Source organism: Rhynchophorus ferrugineus, unplaced genomic scaffold (genome assembly GCF_030347505.1).
Source record: "Rhynchophorus ferrugineus isolate W39M unplaced genomic scaffold, kcgeb_rfMv2 rfM6, whole genome shotgun sequence".
Taxonomy (NCBI): Eukaryota; Metazoa; Arthropoda; class Insecta; order Coleoptera; family Curculionidae; genus Rhynchophorus; species Rhynchophorus ferrugineus.
Genome location: NW_027472585.1, coordinates 16,351,568 through 16,372,658, shown reverse-complemented (window position 1 = coordinate 16,372,658; position 21,091 = coordinate 16,351,568). Strand labels below are relative to the sequence as shown.

The following is a 21,091-nucleotide window of genomic DNA, read 5'->3' as shown; positions in this document are numbered from 1 at the left end:
AGTCGTACAACGCTATTTGTTTTGACCGGCCCCTCTTCTATTATTATTTTTGTTGACATGTCTATCCCCTCCCGGCGCCGTTTCCTCTACCTCCCCACCATAATTTGCGCTTACATTCACCTCGTTGGCAATCGCGCGTCGTCGCTCTCTGTTTAGTGACGTCACAGGCTACCGTTTGTGGTAATTGGTTAGAGCGAGAGGACGCTAAACCGCGACCGGCCCTCGAACGAACTTCGACCGTGGAGTGTAGTAGTTTTCAAAACAACCGTAGACCGAGAGGTGGTTTAGAAGTTTCGTGTTTGTGTATGGAATATTGTGATATTTAACGCAATGGATGCACCGCTCAGAGAACAAGTAATGATAAATCAGTTCGTTTTGGCAGCAGGATGTGCGAGAGAACAGGCAAAGCAAATATTACAGTCGGCCCACTGGCAGTTTGAGGTAATTAAAATGTCCGTCTGTTGTTGTAAACAAACGTGATGAATATGGCGGCCGTAGACGTCCGGTGCCCCTTCTTTTACACTGTTGCCGCTTGTTCTCGGTTGTATTGTTTTTATTTTTTTTTGACCGGCCGGGCGTATTTTTCATGTACCGACGGAAAATGAACGTTAAAATTAATCGTCAAGGTCGTCTGGCGAAATTTTTGTTTATGTAATTTGGGCAGCGTTTGGCACACAATCAAGTTTACGGTGGCGAGGTATAGAGAGAGGTACGTCGGAATAACGGACGTCGTCAAATTTCCAGCCATTTACACTTTTAAGATTAGAATTGTTTTAGTATTATGTTTTTAAATATAACCCACCATGTTAAGCGAATCTAATAATCAATTTCCCGGAAAGGGATCGCGGCTTCCGGGAAAATCGTGCCGATTCGGCAACAATGGGTCCCGGCTTCTCTTTCTAGGCCCGTTTATCGACTACTCGATTTTGCGATCAAGGGCTCAAGGTCGCACGCGTTGAGCAACACTTCCCTTTTCGCTGCCCCTTTTATGCCGTTGTTTTGGTCGTTGCCCGGACGACTGATTTGGTGTTTGCCTTCTTTCCGGTTCAATTTTTCCCGTCCTTACGTCGTCGGGTCGTTGTTAGGTTTATGTAACACGCACGGCCACCTTGAATAATTGGATTTGCTCGGCAATGCCATATTATACCAATACCTTTTCGAATCTCAATCGCTCTCGGACCGATTAATGTCGTCACGGACGCCGGAAATGTAAACAATTCCGAAAGTGTCGTATTCCGATTTTATCCTTTTTCTACTCGCCTCATCATCTTCGGGACCTGAAGAGTATCAAGTTCATGACCGTTTCATATAACAAAATCAGCTGACCTTTGTCGACCTTTAACGGACTAGCTGGTCGGCTAGCCGGTCAACACAGATCGTCTTAATAGTAAAATTACTATGAGAACATATTCGGAGACTATTTTAATTAAACAATTAGGTACATGATAATTTAATCGTCCTGTAAGTCGTATGGTGTTGAAGTAAATTTTCATTATCATATTTTTTGGAAATCATTGTCGTCTGTCCATTTTATTAAACAAACTTTAATAAAATCTTTGCCGAAAATTGGAGGCTACACGTAAAATTAGAAATGCATTTGGCGAAGATAATAAGAATCTGGATGTAAACCACGTGTTGGACGCCTTATATTTTGTTCAGATGACAAAAAAAGTGACAACTTAATAATTCCCATCTAGCATTTTTAGTAATTAACTTTGAAAATATTAGGTATATGAAAATGTAATTAACGCCATTTCAATATTATGCTGTTGTTGGAGTAAAGTTCCACTAATCGTTTTCTTTTTAAATTATTGTTCGTCTAAGTTTTCTTTATGAAAAATTTGCCAAAAATTGGAAGTCACACTGTATTTCGCGAAGATAATAAGAATCTAGATGGTGAATCTATGGGTTGGACAGCATCTTAAAAATTATCATCATAAATCAAATTATTTATTATTAAAATTTTTGTAACTTCCACACTATTGTGTTATTTAGTGACTGATAGCAATGTGTATAAGGTATTACAATACATTTGATAACTTACATAAAATAAATACAGTAAAATGAGCAACTGACTGATGTGGAAATAATATCCAAAAAGGGAATAAAGATAAGTATAAACAACTAAAATAAAAATACAAGTATACATTGAAATAAAATATAAAAGCTATATAAATGTACAATACATTTTATACAGCTGTTTTAAAAATAACGAAAATACAGTACTAGGTTTAAACATATAAAACAAACAAATATTGTAAATGGGCTACATTATTTTCACATATCAATAATTTTACTACATTGTTTCATGTCCTATGTCCCATAATGGAAAAGATCTGGCTTATTATGAAACACTTTGTTATCAGTGAGGTTTGACCAGTGAAGGGTGTTGTTAATATATCTTTCAATGGTGGGTGTGAGATATTTGTGCTAGAGCGATCTATGGATGAGAAGCTGACTGGAATCTTCCTTTTACTAAATATACCCACGTGAGAAAGAATCCATGTTAAAGAGATTTTGAAGCCCAAGGAGGAAAGAGGGTAAAGGACATTTTTAGAAATTAATCACTTAATTATATCTTTAAGGGAAAAATGTTTTACTGAGCTGGGCTAATTTTAAATTATCTTGACTTACATCTTCTTTTCTGTAATTTATTTCAAAAAACGTAGTGGTACTATAGAAGAAATCAAATATACAGTGATAGCAAGATGACTTGATAAGTAAACACATAAACCAAGGAAACAATAACTAAACGTAAAAAGGTAAATATGCTCTCGAATGAAAGTAAAATACGTTTCTCAGATATACAATTGTTAATTAGGTGGATTGAGCCTCCAGGGGGATACCACTATATACAAAATCGCGCCTAGAAACTCTACCTCATGGATGATGTGGAAAAGAGTTCAATGTGAACAAAACAAATCTAACCTACAAACTATTATACCTGTGTTCTTAATTGTAGTTTTAAGTCCTTCGATAATATATGTATTAGATGTACTATAATGTTAAAATAAATTATATTTGATAACATTTTTGTTCAATTATTTTATTTAGATTAGAAAAAACCTGTATTACTTATATTACTATTGGGATATGTAACGAAGCACCTTATATTTTGGCACTTACGCTCTACTAAATGGTCCCCTTCGAAACGTTTAATTTACAAATTAGAATAGCCGCGTCCGGAATGTGATGTGTGCGTCTCGTTACTCAGCCTTGAATCTATGTTTGATATTGGCATGTACTGGGCGCTTCAAAAACTATTTATGTTTTTTCCTGTTGCTCATAGAGGTGGCCCTATCGAATTTCCGATTTATGATGCATTATGTCGAGTTGGCGAGGACTCAGTTTCGGTGTTCCTGCGTAGGCAGTGTTGTAATTGTTTCGCCATCATTCATAATTTTTCATGTTGACATTTGACTTGTGACACATTAGATTTTAGAAAATTTCAAGTTTAGGTGTTACTGTTTATTATATTATTTGTTATTTATTTATGAAAGTTCAATTAGGTTTGTGTTACCATGAGAAAGAGAAACACTGTTTGAATTTTTATTTCTTTATTTGTTGATATAAAGTTACACAGGTCAACGGAAGCACGGACAGGAAATGTGGTTAAGGTTATGGTGGTAAAGGAAAGGGAGTAAAAAATTTACTAGGAATAGGGACAAGAGTCTAACTAAATCTTGAAACGCCTGGCTGTTTTCCCAAAATTAGACGTATATTTGAAGAATGTAATATAAATAGAATAAATTATCATTAATAACACCCTAATTTACAAATTACACGTAATCACAAAAACAATTATAATTATACACACCTCCAACTTAAAATAGTAACTGAATGCATTATTGTCCGATCTCTCATTATCTTCGATTACATTGTTTAGCAAATGAAATTCAGTCAAAATTTTCATATCTGTTTTCTTTAATAGCAGACTTTAAAGTAAAATCAAAAAATAAATTCCTGATCGATTAAACCCCATTTTAGAAGTGGTAATATTTTTACCAAAATAGAATCGTGCAATCTTAATAAATGAGGATTTAGTTGTTCTTCCAATGTTTTTTGTTCAATTTTAACATTGTGGAATGCCTGTATAGCCTATCCAATAAGACAGCTAATGCTCGTCATTAAAAGTTATAATGTCAGCACGTTGTAATGTTGCTGCATTAGCTTAGAATTTTGGTTTACAACATTTGTAATCTTTAATTATCACCACTAATGTTTTGAAGAATTTTATAAACATTTGACAACAGTGTCGACCAGCACCAACACAAATCTAATTTTATATTTTTACAAACTGTATTTGGCAGTATATTTGAACTCATCTATAACGTGCGTTGATTTTTTTATAGGAAAACTATGTCTCTTTACACTAGAACTTTTAACATTGACAGTATTCTCAAATCAACGATTTATCCATTACTGTCTATAATTTATAATTAAAGTACGAACGGTACAACAACAAATAAACTATAAATGGATATAAACACTCAAGAGCTGCTAGTGCTCTTACCAGTGCCAGCTGCAAAACAAAATTGGCTGCTGTCGTTCATTGGATTCTACCGCTCGTAAAGGGCAATGTCGCAATATCAGGCGGAAATTGTCGAACTTTACCGAATACCGGCTGGGAACATCTAGAAATAGTCACTAGTGATGGATCTTCAATTTTCAATGGGTTTATATTTATTGTTCGGTAGATGGTCACCAAATCGTCGGCAGATGTCGTTATCTTCACTTATATTTTGTGTTTCCTGATGTGCAGTTTTTGTTTGTCTATTTAGTTTTCCTATTTATTTGCTGAAGTGTATTTTAAGTGCAGTATGTTAAATTAGTCATCATTAAACTAATAAGAACATTAATTATATATAAATACTGTTACATTCTATAATATAAAACTATTAAAATTGGTTAACTATAACTATAACATTTATTCATTGTATCTGATATTGAAATCTTTTGCCTTATATGATGGTATAAATAAATATACTTTTTGCATAAAATTTGTATCATTAATAATGTTTTTTCTTTTCAGACAGCACTCAGTATATTTTTCCAAGATGCTGCTCTACCCAATTGTCCCCACACTGCAAATTCGCATTTTGGACAGGTAATAATATGTTCTAACAGATACAGTGTACTGATCAAGTGGTAGTTTTTTTCGAGTGATAGAACAGAATTGTTAGAACAATTCTGAAAAAAACTTCCATGTTAACTATTAATAGTTTCTTTTTATTTAGAATCTCGTGTACTTTATTATTTTTGATTTCGGAATAATTTGCCAGATTCTAATAATTATATTATTATATTATATTATTAAGATAATTTGTCAGATATTTGAATTTCACCCATAGGGAGACTCCCTTGTCTCGAGAAATAGTTGTCGGACAGTCGCCAACTTGCTGACATTTTGCTCCCGGTTGACCCGGTTCGTTTTCAGATATTGAATTTTTCCAGTTCAGTGTCTGTTGGTGATGGTCCGGCTGGGACTTCAGGATTCTCATTTTTTAATTTAGGGCTTTAAAACGCCGTTTATAGGTGGCCATGAATGGATTTCTCGAATCATCTATTATTATCATTATTATTTATTTATTACCTTGTTACAAGTCGTTGCGGACTAACCTACAATTTGCCTTTACAGTAACTTAAATCTAGATATATATCTAGGTCTATATCTAGGCCCTATCTTAGTCTCTAATAATGTTTATGTATTAACACTGCTTTTTTCTATTAAACGAACCTCACTACATTACTCTACTGAAGATTAAATGATTCTTTTGGGTCTCTGACCTATTCTGGTTATTCAAGAGTTGTAACAGGTCAATTGAAAAGTCACCGGCCTGACACATAACATAGATGACGCTACTACAATTAAATCCATATGTTTTTTAGTTAGCTCTAACCCTCAAAAGATGCGTGTATAAATTTGAAAGCTGTCGGATCATTTGTTTGTGGATTATAGCATTTTGAGTAAAGCAACTTTTGTTATTGTCATAAAAATTGATAAAAAGGAATATCACGTGTTCATAAAATATTGCTTTTTGAAGGAAAAAAATACAGTTGAAGCAAAAACTTGACTGGTTGATGCCGAGTTTCCGGACACTGCCCCAGGAAAATCAACCATCAAGAATTGTTATGCTAAGTTTAGACATGGTAAAATGAGCACCGAAGATGGTGAACGCAGTGGACACCCAAAAGAGGTTGTTACCGACGAAAACATTTAAAAAATCCACAAAATCATTTTGAATGACTGTAATTGAATTTATTGAATGAATAGCAGACACTCTAAAGATATCAACTCAACGTGTACATCATCACGAATATTTGGGTATGAGAAAGCTCTGTGCAAAGTGGGTGCCGCGCGAGCTCATTTTTGACCAAAAACAACGACGAGTTGATCATTCGGAGCAGTATTTGAAGATGATCAAGCGTAATAAAACCGAGTTTTTGCGTCGATATGTGACAATGGATGAAACATGGCTCCATTATTTCACTCCGAAGTCCAATCGACAGTCATCCGAGTGGACTGCACACAATGAACCCGCTCCAAAAAGTGGGAAAACGCAACAGTTCATTGACTACATTGAAAAAGGAAGGACCGTCAGCAGCGACTATTACATAGCGTTATTGGATCGTTTGAAGGACGAAATTGCCGAAAAACCGCTGCATTTGAGGAAAAAGAAAGTACTGCTTTACCAAGACAATGCACCGTGTCACAAGTCAGTGAAAACGATGGCAAAAATCTATGAATTGGGCATCGAATTGCTTCCAGATCCACCGTATTCTCCAGATCTGGCCCCCCAGCGATTATTTTCTGTCCTCGGATCTCTAAAGAATACTCGCTGGGAAGACATTTTCGTCGAATGACACCTCTTCATTCATCGCCGAGAATCCTCAAGCCTAAAAAGGTTCCTGGAATCGACATTTTCCCTAAATTACTGAAAGAACTGTCACGAAAAATAATCAACATGTCGACATACATATTTAATACCTGTCTGAGATTGAAGTACGTTCCGGGATGTTTTAAGGTGGCACAAATAATGATGGTAAAAGAACCTGAAAAACTAGCAAAATAAGTTGTATTGTACAGGCCTATCTTTCTGCTACTTGCGACGTCCTAATTATTTGAGAAACCGCTATTAAAACGTTTTAAACCACTTATAAAAATACCAGCTTTCCAGTTTGAATTTTCAAAATCGACAATCGACCAAATATATTTCTGGATGTGTCATAAGCTTTTGATTGGATATTGCGTTTGGGACTAATCCACAAAATGAGTAAATTGCTACAGCGATTATATAACTATTGCCAATTGCTGGAACGGTATATTGTCGGACGAACATTTACAGTTTCGCATGAAATGGCATTTTCAATATTTAACCTATTTTCAGCTGGAGTTACGCAGGATAGTGTCTTGGGACCAATGGAGAATGGTATGTTTTACATTGACGACACAGTCATTATGGCTATATCTCTGCCTAGGGCAGTAGAAAAAGTACAAGTGGCATTCAATAGGATCCACAAATGAACTAGACTGGAAAAAATAGATTAATAATCCCAATGCCCATGTCAATTTTGCGTTGTGGCAAATTGATAAATGAATTGATAATTATATGACGCTTCCTCAAGCAAAATCAGCTACATCCTACAGCATCCATCTCGATGGTAGGTTAAATTAGCAACATCATGTTAGACAAAAAACAGCAGATCAGACTCAAAATCAAAGAGATTGGTTTATCAGTCAGTTATAAAGCCTATTTGATCTCATGGGGTTACTCTAAAAGGTCAAACCAACTTGTATCACAATGTTACAAAAACAAAATTTTTCAATTAGTTATAACGACACCATCAACGAAAAATTACACGATGGCCTCGAAATCAAATGGATTCAGGAAGAACGTAGAAGCAATACAGCTACTGGATGACACGCAGAAAATCAGATAATTGAAGCGAACCAAACCACATGATCTTGTATATTGCGAGAAACTATGTATTTGAGAAATATATAGTGCTGTATTTATCCCACACTCGTCCTGCTTGTATGTTGATGCAAGTGCAACAGAATAATAGTAATATCATAATTTTATTAATTAAAAGTGTACTAAGCAAGCATCTAATATAAGATGTAATTAAATTAAAAAAATATATTGGGAAAAATGGATTCCTTTTTACTAGACCCAATATATAATTGGCTATATTAATTACTTCATGACAGTCGGCATAAAAGTATAATCTCAGTTTCACTTAAAATGTACTGTAACTTTAACTTGGTATAGTTTCCCAAAAAAAAAAAAACACTAGACGGTTCAAAACAAATAAAAATGAAGGTCAAATGAAGTATGTGATTTTGTTCTGTGCACCTCCCAATCATATAACGCATCTTATTTCAAGAATTTCAGAATAACTTAAAAACTTTCTTACATCGTTTATTTGTTGTTTACCTCTACGGCCGTGTGATTTACAACTAAATCGAATATAGGTTTGTTTACACGACACCGATTTATAAGCTCTCATAAATTATGAAAATGAATGTACTTCAAACAAGAACGCGGGCAACATACTCGTCCATTTATCAGGCTGGGTCGTAACGATATTGAACCAGCGTACTTTGCTCGATAGGTTTTTGTTTTTGTACGGTCATCCCTGATCTCGTCGTCAATCGGTTACGATCAAAATTGATTTTTATGGCAGCGCTAGTTCTTATACCCGTTCTGTTTTTTTTAGCGATGCCTACATCGTATGGCGATGTCGTAACGCGCTCCCAGATAGAAACTTGTTGAGACGCTGCGTTGAATTGTTATCGAAATTTTCCTTGTCGTCACCAAAGCAAACATGTAAGATGTACGAGCAGGCAGATAATGAAACCGTTTGTTTCGTTAATTTATAACATTAATGGCACCAAGGATAATGAAACCGATAATGTGATATTTTTCGCTGCCGTAGTAACGTAAACAGGAACCGTGTATCAACAAGTGTCATCACGGATACCGCAGCAAAAGAAACAGTGATTAGATAATCACGACTCAATTTTGTGTATGTTGATGTTGTTTCTGAATATTTTCGAGTTGTTACGTATCCAGTGAGTTTCGTTTTGCTATTATTATGATGAGGTTTGAAAACGGATATATAGCCTAGAGAAAAATATCGATATTTCAATATATTAAAAAATATCGATATATCAAAAAAAATACAGATTCTTTTTGCAATAACCAGGGGAAATGTCTATATATCTTTAAGAAAAAATAAAAATATTCATATATCGGCACGAAGAATATTGATATTCTCGAAACATTTTTAAAAGTAGTGGTGTTTTAATTTAGCCTTTTAAAATTAAGTACCAATCTGTAGTAATCCTTTAAAAACGCTAATTTTAAGGGTTTATTAAAAATAATTAAAAGGTTTTTAAAATGTTTAGTTGTTGTGACGTACAACAACTCGTACTCGAAAATTAGGACTGTTGTAAAAAAATTTCAATGTTGTTAAAAAGATGTATCGATGTTTTTTTTACGTTTCTCCTATATATCGATATTTTCTTTCGCGTCGACATTTATATTGCTAATATGGCCAGGGCATGAGTCATCAGTAAGGAAGTGGTAGTCGCAAATACTTAAGTCTAGTGAATACACCGACTGGGATTTCCGTTTAATTTTTTCCATGTGAATTTTCACCAGTCTTGTAGGATGTTCGTCCACATCCGTACTCAAGTTTCTAATCTTTCAAATCATTTGATTGCATTTTTTATTCCCTAACGATAATTTATATTCAATAATTATCAGATGTATCAATTTCAATTTATTGCGTTTTCTCTTTATTATGTAGTTCCGTGTTTTCAAATATTTTCGCTTTTCCACTATGTTTTTTTAATCTTCGACGCTAAATTCACTGCCCTGGAAGCATTACACCTCTGGAAACGCTCTTAACCATCAGTTAAGTCAACGCGCGCTTCTAAAAACAAGCGATGCATCTCAAATTTCTTGATTTATTATTATTATCACCTTTAAAGGTTCAATAATCTGCCTATTGGGTTTCGTATAATAATTATTATATACATGGCATAGTAATATCCTGTGTCGCGAATTTCTCACAAAAATTTAATTCAACCGAACCGTTGGTACCAGATATTTAAAGTTTCTTGAAGGTTCGCGTAGACTTGGTTAAATACTGTGAATACTTGTGTTGGAGACTGTGTGAAGACTCTATGTAATTAGACAAATACATGGCATTTTATCTCCCATTGCTCCTCCCTTGGTTTCCTTGTACTAGAAAAGTAGCTGGCTTAACTCTCTCGCAACCTGATTAATAAGTATTTCTAGGGAAGGAAAGACTTATGGTGATTTTCTTGTCTCGATAAAGCTATACGTCCATAAATACGATATATCTGTTTATTTTCACCATTAGAGGCCTTTCAAGGGGTTGACATATTAACGTATTCTGGCTGGGACTTGTCGCATGCACTCTCCATATCTCATGTGTCTTGTTCGGTCCCAGATACTCCTGCTTACACATCTAATTTTTTATACACTCTTACGGGATCGATATCTTAAGAATTAGCTTACCTAAATATTCCGAACTAATGCATATGAGTTATAATGTGCTCAAGGTAGAAAACAAAAAATGTTAATTTACGTGAAAATATTTTATATAATGAAAAGAAGAGGCGACTTGTTTTATGGCGATACAAAGCGACACTGAGGGTAAGAACAGACCAAACCGTCTCACTCGTTTACCATTCAGGTGGTCCAAAAAAAAATGGCCAGACGGTCTGGATCATATATTATTAACGCGTCCTTCCAAAGAAACGGCTACAGGGATGTTGTTCACAGGTTCATTCACATTCTTTTAGTTGTAAAATTATGTTTGAGTATCGCCTGTACCTTTTGATGTACCTACAAATTTCCATGGTAACCCTCTATGGAATGGCCTTCCAAATGTTGATGACTCCATATTCCAATACTCTACTGCTAAGAAACTGAGCTACTGCAACCCGCTTTTGGTGGCTGTTCACTCTGAACTGCAAATTTCTGTCCAAATTCCAATAGGATGTGATAATTCACAGCAACAACAATTCAGTGTGCCTTTGGTGGCTCTACATCATGAACTGTGATGCATGTGCCCGAACTCCATTTAACTACACCAAGAAATGTTTCGAGTAACTGCGGAATGATTGCTAATCCAACGTCAACCTGTCTTCATTTCTTGGTAATTAATTTGACCGGTTAATTGAATGAACTCAATGCAGGACATTCTTATGATCTCCCCGGAATCCTACCGACTGTGCCAGTTATGATATGTGAAACAGTTTAGAAAATAAAAACTATTAATTTACTTGAACATATTGTTTTTTTAAGAGGCGAGTTGTTGAACGGCGATACAAAGCCACACTTGGGGTAAAAACAGACCAACCCGTCTCAGTCGTTCACCATTCAAGTAGTAAAAAAACAGATATGTGTTTCGAGTATTTTTGTTGTCATAAATAAATACCAAACACATAAATACATTAGACGCCTAAACTAATTTCTACATTCACTGTTGTACGTTGTATAACATTAATATCATGATCATTATATTATTTTGTTGATTGTTAATATTTTATTTATCAGTAAATTCAGGTATTTCGGGAGTTTTCTCTTCTGATTTTCTGAATTTCTCTCCTGAAAATTATCAGAGACGACAGTAAAATATTCGGTGGCGATGTACGTCTGGTAAACGTACAGCCAGACAGTTCTCTTGCCAGGAAACGGTTGCCAGTGGATACATTTTTCAGTGTATAGGTCAAAGATGCAGTCTGAACATATATATTTTACGACTAATGTTTACATAACATTCTTAAAATAAACATTCTAATGCACGATGTTCCGCGCTGACACGTTATCAACGTCCACGCTTGGTTTCGGAGCGAATTCCAGTCGGTGGGAGGAAACGGTTTTAAAAAACCGAGACACAATAAAAATCGACCATAAATAACCGGATAGCGCCGGAATACAAATTAATTTTTTACGTCTTAATTCTGGGCCTATGTGCCCGATAGAGTAAATAATCGAGAGCGTTCGTTTTACTGTTTGTTTCAGCGTTACGTCAAATCGCAACGTCTGTAATTTAAATATCATTGCAACAGTTTCCATCTACCAGAATTGCGAATTGCGCAATGTTACTCTTGTTTGTTTCTTTCGTGGTGTTAAAACATCAGTGTACCAAAATATTTTCCGTTTTTATTTATTTCATCGAGGATTGTTTGGAAATGCAAAATCTTTTTGACAATTGACATTTTCGATTAGGCTACAGCGAAACAGGAGTCTATTTCTGGATAATCATGGCATGCGCAAAAGGATTTGAATTTGCAGCTTTGCCAGTTATTGCAAATTATACGTACATTTGAAGAATATAATTTTTTTTTATTAATTACATCTTACATTAGATATGTTTAGTACAGTTTTAATTTATAAATTAATTTATTACTATTGATTACTATTACTACGGGATTAATACATCAGTATGTATTTCCCAAATTAAAATAAAACTAATCTACTTAAGCTAAAGTTAAGAATACACTAAACAAGTTCGTGTGGTTTGGTTCGCTTCAATCTTCTGATTTCCTGCGTGTTATCCAATAGCTGTATTGCTTCCACGTTGCTGTTTTAAGCATTGGTAATTAATCGTAGAACTTTGTCCAAATTGGCTTTATGATTGACTGATAAATCACTCCCTTATATATTAGGTCAAGTTGAAAGTATCTTCCAATTAACCAGTACAGTTTCTTTCTTTCTTTCAGACTTTCGAGTCTAATCTGCTCAGCTTTTTGTCTAACATGATCTAACATTTTAAAATGATTTTTAAATGAAAAAAGAGAAAATAAAACTATATGTGATTATTTAACAACGTATAAACATTACAATAACAAACCAAAGTTACAGTTTTTGTAAATTATTCGTACATTTGCAGAGTATAATATATATATTCTCTAAACATTCTCACAAATTAAACTAAATCTCCCTTGAAATTCCTAAATTTAGTGTTTATTATTTTAAGTTTATATATTATGTCTGTTATTTAGCATTTTATAAACATATTTAATTTTAAAAGGAAAAAGAGAATATATACAAGTATAATTTATTTATCAATATATAAAAACAAGCATCCGTTCAATAATCATCAATATCACAAAATAATATATCTTGTATAACATTAAAAATACCTTCGTTGCTTTTTCATCGGATTTGTTCTATATAATCATGCCTATATTCTTTTAACATTTCATATTGGGCTTCATGAATTATGATTAACATAAAATCTTCATTAATCTTTATGAGTCAATAAATCTAATCTTTCCAAATTGCCACTACTTAAATTATATCATGTTTCATTCAATATAGCAATGCAATTGGAATTTCAGCAGCTAGTTTGGCTGCAATTATATTTGTATCTGAGATTAATAACTTTCAACTCTTTCTCTTATGAATTCCTGATCGATTGCATTCAAATTTAGAAGTGGTAATGTTTTTACCAAAATAGATACCCTCAACCTTGAGAAATGAGGATTTAGTTGTTCTTACAATATAACCTTTTCAGGTTATCCTTTCTTTTCTAACCTTTTCAAAATCTTCAAGCGAGCCAGATTTCAACACTTCATATTCAATTTTAATACTGTGGAATGACTCTATATGATCAACGCGCTGTTATTTTGATGATGTACGCTCACATAAAGGACATCGAGTGATATTTATCTGTACTTTTACTTTTGCAGGATCAACTATACCTAAAATATAATGATTAAAATAAAAATCGAATAAATACGCACCTTATACGCAGGTTAAAAGTGTTATAAAAGCTTTTCTGACATATGCTAAATTTGTATATATAAATATTAGTGTAATTGTTCCTAATTTAAAAAAAGTGTAAGCATGTACGTTTAAATGACAGTGTTGCAGATACTATTGTAAATGTTTGGGATATACAGTACATATATACAAGTACTTAAATGCTACTAGATGAAAGGTATAAAATTAAAGAGAAGGTTCCAGATATGTAAGAAACACTGAGGGCACATTGGTGGTGTGAAAAAATATAATGTAAATATAAAATGTTTTGGTACTTAATTTTAAATGTTCTACTTTTGTCACTGTCCATGTATATAGAGCCGTTACAATTACTTCAGTAGATATCATTTGTTATAATTTTTGATATATCGGTATTAATTTGGTTATATTGCATGTGCTTCCTTCTTGATTCCGAGTATTTATAAATGCATTTGTGTAAAATTGTAGTATGTGTACATATTGTATCATTTGCCGTATTAAAATTTTTTCTTGACGACAAATTTTAAAAAATCATTTTGGATACAATTGCTTCAATAGATATTAATTGGCGTCATATTCTTTACATTCAATAGCTTTTGGTTGACATTTTATTTAAATGCTAGCATCTGTCAGTATTTTTTCCTGATATTTGACTTATGTTTATTAATTGTTTTTATTACCATTACTTGTTATTACCAAGTTGTTTTCGCCTAGATGCATGCCAAGGTATTTACCATCCTTTGTATGGTATAATTGAAAATTATTGATATTCATTGGTGAAGATGTTCTGGCAGAGTAAAAGCTGCATGGATAGATTGTGTTTCGTTTGTTTTGATTCGCAATGTTTTCAGCCACAGTTGTATTTTATTCAGATGTATTTGGAGTTTCTTTGATGCTGTTATTAGATTTTTGTGGTCGGTAGATCAATGGTAAATAGAAGATACAATATTGAATCCAGAAAACTATTTCGTGGATATTCCGAATATATTCGGTGTAATTAAGTGTGTTCAACGTTTTGTTTTATGGTAAAATATCTATTTGTGTGATTGTAATAACTAAAAGTGAGGATGAGGGAGAAATTTCTTTAATTTGATATGCAATCCTATACACCTTACTAAAGGTCTGAGGAATTATTTGAATGCTAACTTCTGTCAGTATTTTGTTTTTTCCTGATATTTGACTTGTGTTACATTTGTATAATTTTCATCAAAGTTTTTTTAAAAGCTAATTTTAAAAGTTTCCAGTATCTATACGTTACAATTGCTTCAATTTAATTGCGTTTAGTTATACGTTTATTACGATTCCATCATCAATTAATCGTGTCATAATTGTGTTCATCCATAGATGAGGCGATCAGCACCTTTTTAACATTTAACTTATGGCGGGCTTCAGGTTTTTTTTAAAATAACATACTCAACATCCATTTTTCAAAGTCGAGTTGAAATTACTTTCAATGTCCAGCTTTTTCATCAAAATTCGATAGACTTAATATAAATTAATCTTATGTCCGATTGTTCCTGGTATCGAATGTATTTCATCCCAGGTGGCTATGGGATTCCAGCTTAAAATCTTATCAGAGAGGATGTCACCACGCAGCTGTGTTATTGCGATTTTATTATATTAACCAATTGAAACGTTTCTCATCATGATTGGCATGTGTGTAATATATTTTTATAATATTTGTTTATTGTGCGTATATAATAATAAAATGATGGAAAAACAACATCAAATCTCGTAGAACCACGTACGTCAAAATAATTCTCTGAATGAGATGCTATTGTGGTGGTGTGATTCACGTGTGATTTTTAGAAGTTACCGATATATCTATATGGTGTTGGATATGACTTGAACAGTTTAATTTTCAGTATTTTTTATACGTGCCTGAAAATATATTTGAAATAATTTTGAATTTCGTGGTAACGATATTTCTAACAGGAAAACTAACTTACCTTATAATTACAAATATAATTTACCTGTAAATGTTCAGAGAAGTTGTTATAAGAATAATTGTAAACACGTAATTATAAATATGGCCAAAACAAAATATCGACAAATGATTTGCAAAAATACGTTTTAAAATGTAGAAAAATATGTTTACCTACTTACCGTACATCGGTTTTGTTTTGAAGGTGATAGGCTCACAAAAATTCATTAAACTTTTTGATGAATGGGTGTTTTGATTCAAGAAAGTAATTTTGTCCGTCTATTTAGTTAAAATTTCAAAACAAAAAGCTATTATTTTACTTAAAACCGATGTTTTCAAAGAAAGAAGGGGCGACTTGTTGAATGGCGATTCATATCCACAATGAGCGTTCTTATCTATTAGAAAACAGGCCCCTCCGTTTCATTCGTTCACCATTCGGGTAGATGTTGTTCCGTCTTACACAGAACAACTTATAGTTACAAAAATTGTTCTTAGTATCGATTGCACCTTCGTCCGCCAGTTTGCCTTTGAAGATCTTCGAAATTCGAAAATGATGTTCCTCTATGGGGAATGGTTTTTAAGTTTTGGTTATTTCAGATTCCAATAGTTTACGGCTAAGAAAGAAACTGACCTATATTATCCGCCTTTCGTGGTCATTCACCTTGAACTGCAAGCTTCTGTCCAAATTCCAGTAGACTATGTTAATTCACAGCAACTTCAGTCCGGCTTTGGTGGCCTTACACCTTGAACTGTGATGCATATGCCGGGAAACTACGGACTATTGCCGTTTTTCAAAGCTTGAATGTTTCTTACTTCGAACAGTTTATGGGTAGGGGTCATTGATCACCTTCAATACATTTTTTGTGACCTTACAGCTTCAGCTGAAATTTTGCTCGAACTCCACTTAACTACAAAAAGAAATCCTTCGAGTAACCGCGGAACGATTGCCAATCCAACGTCAACTTGTCTTCTTTTCTTTTTTTTTATTTAATTATTACATTGTTACTAGTCGTTTTCGTCTAACCTACAATTTGTCTTTATGATAACTTAAATCTAGGTATATAACCAGGAGGGCCCATCGGCCCTATCTCAGTCTCTGTTGAAATAATGTTTGTACATGTCACAGCTGTATTTTTTATTATATGCACCTCACTACACAACACTACACAAGATCAGATGGTTTGATACTTTTGAGTCTGTGGTATCCAAAAGCTGCTTTACTTACATGGACAATACAATATTCAACAATTACAATATTCTCATGGAGTCTTTCCTCATGTCCCCTTGCAATTCTCTTGATTTCTTGACTGACTGTGGGTATCTGAAGGTCTCGATGTAGGTAATCAGACCTATAGTATTTGGATGCGCCCACAATACCTCTCAGGACTTTCACGAAAAATTTGTATTTTATTTATGTTACTCTTTGCAGAACATCCCCATAATTGAACTCCGTATGTCCATATAAGTTTTAATATTTACTTATGTAATAGCAATTTATTATGTATTGTAATTGTGATTTTCTTCCAATTAGCCAGTACATTTTCCTATATTTCAATTACAGTTCTTTTCTTTTCTTCTTTATGTGAGACATTTAGCGTTGTTGCTATTTGAAATGATAGTATTATTTAATGTTATTGGTGCTTGTACGGTCTGTTTATAGGTGAACTGCACATGTACAGATTTACTTTCATTAATTCTTATTTTCCAAGCTTGTGTCCAATTAATTTTGTTGTCACTTGCCTGTTGTAATTTTCGTGAAGCTTCTTCACTATTGTCTCCAACAGCTATAAACGCAGTATCATAGCAAATGTAGCCATCGTAATATTCTCCATTTGTGGTATGTCACAGTGTAGAGTAAGCTTCTTGTTTAAGTCTAAACATCAAACACTTCAAGGCCTTCGTGTCAAATTTTATCGAAGGCTTGTGCTACATCTAAGAATATAGCTGAGCATACTTTCTTACTTTCATAGGCTTTTTCAATAACATCTGTTATTCTGTGGACCTGGTCAATTGTTGAATTCTTGTTAATAAACCCAAATTGGTGTGTTGGTATTAGGTTTTTTCGCTCTATGATCGGTTTTATTCTTTTCAACAGGAGTTTTTCAAAAACCTTAGATATTACTGACAGCAGTGATATAGGTCTATAGGCTTTTATTTCATTTGGTGACCCAGGTTTTGAGATCAATATAATTTCCGTCATCTTCCAAATGCCTAAGACATGTTTTAATCTAAATGCTGTATTGATCAAGTTGGTGAGTTTTATAATTCCCTTTCTTGGTAGTTTTTGCAGTAATTCTCCTGTTATTAAATCGTAGCCTGGTAATTTTCTGGGACTAATGTCAGTTTTAATAACTTTAGTTAGCTCTTTCGGCGTGACTAATTCAATCATCGAATTTTGAGCTTCTATGTCCGGCAAATTATATTCAATATTAGTTTCGTTTGATTTGAAAGTTTTTTCTAGATATTCAGCAAATGCTTCTACTTTTTGGTGATTGTCACGTGCCCAATTCCCACATAGGTCTCTTATAGGTGGACTGTGTAGACATGAGCATCTTCTTTTCCTGATAATTAGTTTGATCCCGGTTAGTTGAATGAATTCAAAAGAGAACAGCCTTATGATCTTCCGGGAATACTATCGATTGCGCCAGTTATGATATGTGAAATGGTATTAAACGCAAAACTATTATTTTACTTAAAAAGTGATTTATTCAAAGAAAGAAGATACAATATATATATATATATATATATATATATATATATATATATATATATATATATATATATATATATATATATATATATTATATTATATTATTTTGGAATCTAACTAATAACCGAAATAATCAAATCTTCTCAATTTCAGGTCATGACGCCTTGTAACACTCCAGCGACGCCACCCAACTTTCCGGACACCCTCCTGGCCTTCTCGAAATTGTCGGCCGGCTCACCATCGCAGGGCGCCAACAATGCGATGATGAACACCGCCCCCCTGCAAACCACCCAACACACCCAGACCGCCCCGCCTCAACGATAATGACCGTCCAATCAAACGGCCCTGGGTCCGGACAGTTGGCAGGCCCGCCACCTCGGACCCGGTCTGTAACGTAGTGTTGTCATTGTCATTTTTAAGACTTAACTAATTATTAATGGTGTAAAATTTTCCACACACGACAAAAGGGGGACGATACTGGATTATTTTAGTGAACGATGTGTTGTTTTATATCCTCTTTCTTTCCCAAGTTTCATAAAGTGACGTAAGTGTAAGTTCCGTTATTTAGAATATATTTGTTAATTATTTGAAGCGGGATAATTGCGACGCTTCACGTTTTCCTTGTAACTACCAGACACTGACCGTATCAGTCCTCAATATCTAAGCCAGCGATGGCCTTTTGATGAATATTTTTTTTACAAGCCAAATGTTTACGATATGAAATAAAAGCAAGCTGTGAATGTAATGTTGTAAAATACATTTGTTTTCGATATCATTAAGCATTATAAATATTTGAAAAGATGCTCATATATTAAAACGACTTAATGTTAGATTACTGGATATGTTTTTATATATGATATATATATTCGATTGTTTACGATTTTGATGCTTTCTCCAAGAGAGCCTTTATATTATTTTTCGTTCTGTTCAGTTCCCCTCTCCCGCTAGATATGAGTAATTCAAGACGTGATATATTTTTAAACATGATGATGATTACGATATCGTAGATAATGGGGATTTTTTGTTTGTTTATAATTGTTTTTCACGAGGTGTGCATAAGGAGTATAAACCGACTCGACGAGATATACTCGTTTCACTCTTTATGTATCGGCACTCAGTTAAGTGCAAGCACCAAACTCTGGGTACACCTTACGTATATGTAGCGTAACATTTAAGCGCGTTTGATATCGAGTCATTCAAGAGGGGCTTCGTGTTTGTAAGTAAAATTGGTTCGTTTGTAAGTAACGAGCCTTTCGAATGACGCAGATACGCGAGGATCTATATATGCCTGATGAAGGGTACTTTTATATCTTAGGTAATGTAATTTAGAGTGAGGAAAACTGACACAATAATGGCGGAATGTATTAGGAAAAGTTTTTAAAAAAGAAAGGTGCTTAAGTCTAGTTTAATTTTGTATATTTATGAAGGAAAAACCGAACTTTGTTTTGTATATATTAGTTTTAAGTATCTGAATGGAAAAGCTATAGCTTTACTTTTTATTCTTCTGATTGTAATCCAAGAATTTAAAAAACAATAAAGATAATAACAAGTATTTCGTGTATTATTTACTGACAAGAATCCATAATTTTCGTAATTCTTGTCGAGAAGTATTGTTGTGGAAGATAATCAATCCAACCGTTACACACACATAGGTTATTTTAAAAAGGGCGGTTGGCGCTGGTGTGTAATGAAACAAGATGTATGTAGTATGTTAACGCAATTATTTTTTTATTTGATAGGCCCTTATATATAACATCGCAGAGATACATTTTAGCAATAACCTGGGTTTTGTCTATCGCGACTTTAGAAAAATAACAGAAAATACTTTTGAAAACAGTTAAATCATACGCTCTTGGTGGCCAAACGACCTTTTCTGTGATCATTTAAGTTTGAACGAGCACTGACCGATATTTATATTAACGAATTGTGACGAAATATTTTTATTATTTGTATGGTATTCCAACTCAATTCCTAAAATTGAAAAATAGTATACAAAGTGTAACAAATCAACACTTAAATAATGTTTAGTATCTGATGATTACCACTGTATACATTGCGATAATGATAATTCATCAAAATTTCTCAGGTTTCAAAATACAATGACATCAATGTTAAGTGTGTTCACTCAGGGAGTTTATGGACTGGAGAGATACATGCGCATGCGCCCGATTAATTCCGGATGGTTTCTGGTTAGTAGGGCCAGACAAGATTACATTCGGAAAAATATAACAGGAGTTCACTGTGATAGTCATTGTTCGGCTACGCAAATTTGTTCTGCTAAAATTGGCGCAATTCCTGAACTGAACTTGCTGAGAAACTCTGATAATTGCAAATTCAAAGCAATATTTTGTTATAATATGCGAATAAATTTTCATTTAAAATTCAGGTTTTCTGCATCTCCAATATGATTGTGATTATTATTTATTTGTTTTTGTCCACCTTTCTAGTATAAAAAAAGGTAGAATCTAAAATTTGTTTTTTTGATTTCGAGAGTCAAGATGTTTTAAAAATAGTATCAAGGAGTCATCTATCCTACTATTCAAATCCATATCCTGCCAAATTATCCTTAAAGTAATATCACTCATGCTGGGTTATGCCCTTGTCGCTTTGGTTCTCCATACTCAATATAATTACTCTTAGAATGTAACTCTTTGACCACATTGAGAA

The 21,091-nt window shown here is 33.7% G+C and overlaps 1 protein-coding gene and 1 long non-coding RNA gene across 2 annotated transcripts; both read left to right on the top strand.

Moving 5' to 3' along the window:
- Positions 1-233: 233 nt before the first annotated feature.
- On the top strand, positions 234-19,976 carry LOC143198174 (UBA-like domain-containing protein 2). The gene is made up of 3 exons (XM_076407241.1): positions 234-441; positions 5,033-5,107; positions 18,578-19,976. Exons 1-3 carry the CDS (start codon positions 331-333, stop codon positions 18,746-18,748), a joined length of 357 nt encoding a protein of 118 aa, XP_076263356.1. The 5' UTR covers positions 234-330; the 3' UTR covers positions 18,749-19,976.
- Positions 750-3,030, top strand: LOC143198176 (uncharacterized). The gene is made up of 2 exons (XR_013006176.1): positions 750-2,762; positions 2,822-3,030. It is a non-coding gene; the product is annotated as an uncharacterized LOC143198176 (long non-coding RNA).
- Positions 19,977-21,091: the final 1,115 nt, after the last annotated feature.

What these genes read in the sequence shown, in the direction of transcription:
- LOC143198174 (XM_076407241.1), top strand. Translation starts at nt 331, where the DNA reads ATGGATGCACCGCTCAGAGAACAAGTAATGATAAATCAGTTCGTTTTG. An exon ending in CGGCCCACTGGCAGTTTGAG is followed by an intron (nt 442 to 5,032) that starts GTAATTAAAATG and finishes TTTTCTTTTCAG; the next exon opens with ACAGCACTCAGTATATTTTT. An exon ending in CAAATTCGCATTTTGGACAG is followed by an intron (nt 5,108 to 18,577) that starts GTAATAATATGT and finishes TCTCAATTTCAG; the next exon opens with GTCATGACGCCTTGTAACAC.